The 6,059-nt window shown below is 42.0% G+C and overlaps 1 protein-coding gene across 1 annotated transcript; it reads right to left on the reverse strand.

The window, feature by feature from the left end:
* Window positions 1-2,349: 2,349 nt before the first annotated feature.
* Window positions 2,350-4,626, reverse strand: nr4a3 (nuclear receptor subfamily 4, group A, member 3; the record flags this gene model as incomplete). The annotated part of the gene is given in 4 exon segments (XM_031812075.1): window positions 2,350-2,431; window positions 2,819-2,844; window positions 3,441-3,599; window positions 4,539-4,626. Coding segments are annotated over 4 exon segments (355 nt in total), but the record flags the coding sequence as incomplete, so codon positions are not given.
* Between the last annotated feature and the right edge of the window lie 1,433 nt (window positions 4,627-6,059).

The raw sequence follows: 6,059 nt of genomic DNA on the forward strand, positions 1-6,059 counted from the left end.
TAATGGCTGCGTGGTCCCATGGTGTTTATAATTGCGTACTATTGTTTGTACAGATGAACGTAGTACCTTCAGGCGTTTGAAAATTGCTCCCAAGGATGAACAATTTTTTTATGAGGGCTGATTTCTTTAGATTTTCCCATGATGTCAAGCAGAGGCACAGAGTTTGAAGGTAGGCCTTGAAATACATCCACAGGTACACCTCCAATTGACTCAAATTATGTAATTAGCCTATCAGAAGCTTCTAAAGCAATAACATCATTTTCTGGAATTTTCCAAGCTGTTTAAAGGCACAGTCAATTTAGTGTATGTAAATAAGTGAAATAATCTGTCTGTAAACAATTGCTGGAAAAATGACTTGTGTCATGCACAAAGTAGATGTCCTAACTGACTTGCCAAAACTGTAGTTTGTTAACAAGAAATGTGTGGAGTGGTTGAAAAACGAGTTTTAATGACTACAACATAAATGTATGTAAACTTCCGATATTAAAAACCTGCTTTTGATGGCGAGAAAGACATTTTCCACCTCTTTAGAGAGGCCGAGGTGAGCCTGGGCTCTAATGTATTAGCCTACCTGTGTGTGTGTGTGTGTGTGTGTGTGTGTGTGTGTGTGTGTGTGTGTGTGTGTGTGTGTGTGTGTGTGTGTGTGTGTGTGTGTGTGTGTGTGTGTGTGTGTGTGTGTGTGTGCGCCTGCGTGTGTCGTAAGTGCCCAGGGTTTGTGGTGTTTGCTCTTCGCTCTCGAGAAGGGAACTCTCAACAGCGCGCGGTTCCCATTGACGCTCTGCACGCGCTGTGCCGTAATCGTCTTGTTCCCACGCGTCATATTTATTTCGTAAAATATGGGACTTAGCAAGTCTACTACCATCATTTTTCCTGCACGCCTCCTCTCCTCTGCGGACTCTTAACAACTGTGTACATTTGCCCTACGCACATGGCGCAGGCACAAACGTAACTAAATGACATATTTATTAAGTCCGTTTTGACTGTAACTGTACATTTTGGCTACGTGACTTTACCTGTGGGCTCGAAGCCCTGGCATGACTCACACCTTACAGCGGGAGACACCTATATTAGAGACAGAGATACAGATGTCACCATGGGTGAGCCGCAGGGCTAAAGTGTAACCATGGGGACGCGCGAGAGACACGAGGTCAGGGGGGAGTTTGGAGGTCTGACTCAAACCTTCTCAGAGTGCGCGAGTTCCATCCGTCTGGAAAGGAGTGGGCGAGAGAGTTTTCTTTTATTTCTATGACGGCCTCGCGAGTGACCCAGGCAGTTGCACTACCCACGCGGAAACAGGCCTACAGGTGTACAGAGATGAAGGGGATTTGTAACTGCCTGTGTCTTCAAGAGGAGAAAAGGAAGAGAGAGAGATTTTTCCTGGGTCTATCCAACAGTGGGGGAGGGGGGGCTGATGTGTTAATTCCAATTGAAACGCTTCCTTATTAGACTATTCCACCTACCTTGCCTGAAGTCAAACGCATACATGCACGTATGGAAACACACTCATTCACACACATAGTGATGATATAAACACAACCTAACTGATGTGTGTACCTTCTCCTCACATGCCCCTATGCACACACATCTACTTCTGAGTAAACACACACACGCACACACACACACACACACACACACACACACACACACACACACACACACACACACACACACACACACACACACACACATATTCAGACAATGCAGTGTCATGTTAAAAACAAGCCAGTCTAATGCCAGTCTAATGACACCAGATTATATCCCAAAAACCGAAAACACCCTTTTCATTCAAACACCACGACCTCCACCTGACAGCAAGTTTGTGCGTGTGTGAGTGTGTATGTGTCAGTGAAGAATGTGTGTGTATGCGTGTGTGTGTACAACATGCATGAGTATTTGAGTGCATGCATGTATGAGTGTGTGCTTAAACTACATGTGTGTTAAACAGTGAGGGTTCAGTACAGACAAGCCAGGCAGATAAATGCTACCAGCTTTCAGAGTCTCACGACAGAATTAGACGTTCATCCACATACTGGAACGTAAAATTTCGAAGTTGTTCCAAACTTAAAATTTCGTGTGTTTAAGGTTAAGATTAGACAATAACTCCGAAATGTTCAATTTAGTGTGAAGTTCAGACATGAACTTCGAATGGTTAAGGTAAAGTTAAGGTTTGGGATAGGCTTAAAACAAACATATCGAAAACAACTTCCAGGTCATCTCCCCACTTGCACAGACATGGATGGAAGTTGAATACTGAATTGTATAACGGGTGACCTGGCTGGATAAGCGTGTGTGTGTGCACGTGTACGTGTACGTGTGTGGTATGATGATCAGAGAGAAGCAGTCTCTAACCTCGAGGTGTGCATTTCAACTGGACACAATGCATCCGTTCCAAAAACTGAGCGTGCTTGTTCATTGTCAGAATGCCATAGATCTAACAAACAAGACATGAAGTGCATAAGTAAATACATAATACATTCTGTCGATCAAGGAAACATTCAGAAGTTGTAAAAAAAAAGATGTATATATATATATTTTAAAGTTTTAATGGACACTCATATGGGCAGACTTGATAATTCTACCTAAATATTACAGTCAAAACACACGCAGATTGAAACAGATTGACAGCAGAAAGCGATTTAAGACATTCGATCTAAATCTTATTTTGTCTGTTGGTTTTTGGACGGGTATTGACCCGCACATGCGTAAACCGCTTGTTCATATTCATGAAATGTAACAGTATGTAAACTTGATCTAAATACAGGTATGATGCAGAAACCCAGAACGGGTTTTTGTCCTAGAGGCTGTGGTCGCCTCTAACCGCAGGCTCGAGGGCCCCATGTGTCCCTATACCGGCGGGACAGTTTACCTTAATCACCGTAATCTATCAGGAGAAAATACATGTGCTTTTAAATTAGGCTACTTTATTTTGGCCTCGAAGGTTTAAGACGTTTAACCTCACTAAGTTCATTAAGCAGATCGATATCTACAGATTTGACTAATTCGATTTTTTGGTCCTGCTTTTAAAGTCGGTGTGTCTAGTTTCAGAAGACTATTTCCGTTCCCATATCTACAGATGGAAATGTCAACTCGCGCGCACTCACTGACACAACACGCTTAGAATTATAAATCAGAACTGATTTGGAATATATTAAATTACCATTTAGACCATTCAATATCGGTTAAATTAAAATAATAAATTATGTTGTTGGTCTAAACTATATGGTTTGTTATATAAACATTTCTAAATATATAAGCCTAATATTGTACTTAATAAAATAAACGCACTATAGACCTAGCGTGAGACACGGCTGACTGAATGAAGAAACACATGGCAGAATAATAGTTTGAAAACTACACGTGCATTTGAAACAGGTTTTAAAAGCACCAACTCAGGACAGGTGCGACGACGACCCGGGACTGTTCCCGGTGTTTTTCAGTACCTGGTGTGAAAGCCTCGCGCTGAATTGTGTTCTGTGTGGGGGGCTGGGGACTGATGCGACTGTGGTGGGGGACCGGGAGCGGGGAGTACTCGAAGGGACTGTCCGGTAGCCGGGACTCTGAGCTCGGCTGGGCGCGCGCTTCCGAACCCGGGTCTGGGTCTGGAGGAAAGAAACACCGGGTCACAACCAGAGACATGGGAACTCCCAAAGCACACCGAAACGGATGACATAGCTTACTGCACAAATACAATACATTCAGAAAGAGCGGAATAAAGTCGCACATAATATAGCCTACACAGATTACCCGGATGGAACAAAACGCACAGAAATTAAAACATGAACAGAATAAAATGAATTATCTGTGATGAGGGGAAATCAGCAGGCGTAGAGGTGTGATACAGAATTAAAGGTCAGACCTAGAAAGAGAGATCCACAGACATGCGACAGAATATTGGAGGAATATACATTATTATAAGTACAATTATAATTTAGCAATAAGAAAATCTGCAAGCATCCCATAGCGCTCATTGAATGAATACTTCACCAAATACAGAAGTGAACAGATATGATCTAAAACCTTTCTATATCATTTAGCCTACAGCTCAGAAATAGAGCAATCATTTTGAATTCCAATTTCAACTCTTATAAAAGTAAAATATTGAAGATTGATGAGAATAGACTAAAAGAAAAACTAGAATCACTTCACCTGCGAGCAGCATAAAAATAATATCTAAATCTAACAATTATCTATATCGTGAAATATCATATGAATCTATTCAATTATCATATTAAAACTTTTTCAAACAAACAATAATATTAAATGAAACTAGTTATTTGCAATTCATAAAACAAGTGTCTTCAAAAGAGCATGGTTATCATCTGAGGCTCATGCACTACAGGTCTCAGGGTTCAAAGGGGTTCGTTATTGGAAAGAGAAAATAGGTTACAATATCCACCTGAGTAAGTTATGAATCTCAGAACCGAAACCACTCCGCTCCCAGTGCGTCTTGCTGCCAGCCAGAGCACAGCTCACCACAGACAGGAGATTTCACAGCGCCTAGCGCCCCCTCTCTGCAGCACTCACCTACAAACACTGACCCATACCCGGACTAATTCTCTCCACTAAACCGGGGACCAGTCCTCCCTCTCCGGACTCATTCTCCGAACCGTCCCGGCCGGGAGACATGCAGTCTTTTTGGAGATCACTGAAAAGTTGAACTCTGTTTGGATAGGTTCTTAACATGATCACTTTTCCAATAGGCCTGCGGGCTGACAAAATCTAAAACTATAGCCTAGGGATCTAACACGTTTTTTGTTGTTGCTTTGTCTGACATGTTTCTATGCCTATTATTCACTCTATGTCTGGAGAATGAGTTAGGCTCAATTATAACATGAACCTCACTAGGATACAGACAGTCGCTTCTCTCAGTCTCTCAATCTCTCAATATCTACCACACCAGAATGCTTGGCTAATCAGGAGAGGAAATGTAATATTCTGTCTCAATTGTTTATACTTCATAGACGTGGAGGTCAATGTATTCAATTAGATGATTTGTTGTTTGTTTTGTAATTCAGTGTGCTGTGGTAATAGATCATATTGAATCGGTGTCAGACCGACATAAAGCAAATAGCCTGTAACGCTTTTGAGAGCAAAAAGGCTATATGCATTTTACGCAAAAAAATGTTAACCTTTATTTAACCAGGAAAAGCCCATTGAGACCCATAGTCTATTTTTCAAGGGAGACCTGGCCAAGAAGGCAGCTACAATCAATACATTACAGAATTTAGACATAAAACAATACAATACAATTCAACAACATAATCCTGATTTTAAAAAGCATTTACACTCCTCTGTAACAGTCTCCCATCAACATACAGAGATATGTAGACAAAAGGGCTACGAAAAAAGCTACAATTGCACTGGTCTGTGTGTGTCCATAATGTGAACACAGGGCAGAAGGGTCTCCCCTCTCTGTTTCTCTCTCCAGCCGGCCGGTGGGTGCTGGGCCGAGCGCCCCGGTAACCAAGAGAACGGCGAAAGAGCCGTGAAGCACGCGCCCCAAAGCGCCCGGTATAGCCCCCCACGCAATAAGCCAGTCAGCGCGAGGCTTCCAGCAAACACAGAGAGAAAAGAGAAGAGATAAAGGAGGGCTGGAGAAATATACAAGTACAGTAAATTAGCCCTGAGGAGCGAAGCTGTCAAAAAGAGGAGACTGTGTGTGTGTGTGTGTGTGTGTGTGTGTGTGTGTGTGTGTGTGTGTGCATGCGTGTGTCTGTCTACACACCCAAAACAAATTTAACCGCCTGAGAGAAACTCATACCACACATCTCATAGTGAAAGATACAAATTCTGGCCTTCAAAGAAATTATATGGACCAGAGACTGCTGTGTGAATAGGAGATGCAAAAGTTTACTTTAACTTGGTGGATATATTTGAGAATCTGACTGATTCCTAAATGTAAAAAAAAAGTTGGGTATTGGTCGGGGGTCCAACCTGGTCTCAGAGCATATAGTTTTATTCTGTAGTAAATCTGAGGCACTCCATTTAGTATGATATGTTACGTTGCAAATGCTATTAATTTCAGGATGTCCATCATCCATTTCTTATGATATGTTATG

Source organism: Oncorhynchus kisutch, unplaced genomic scaffold (genome assembly GCF_002021735.2).
Source record: "Oncorhynchus kisutch isolate 150728-3 unplaced genomic scaffold, Okis_V2 Okis02a-Okis13b_hom, whole genome shotgun sequence".
NCBI classification, from domain to species: Eukaryota; Metazoa; Chordata; class Actinopteri; order Salmoniformes; family Salmonidae; genus Oncorhynchus; species Oncorhynchus kisutch.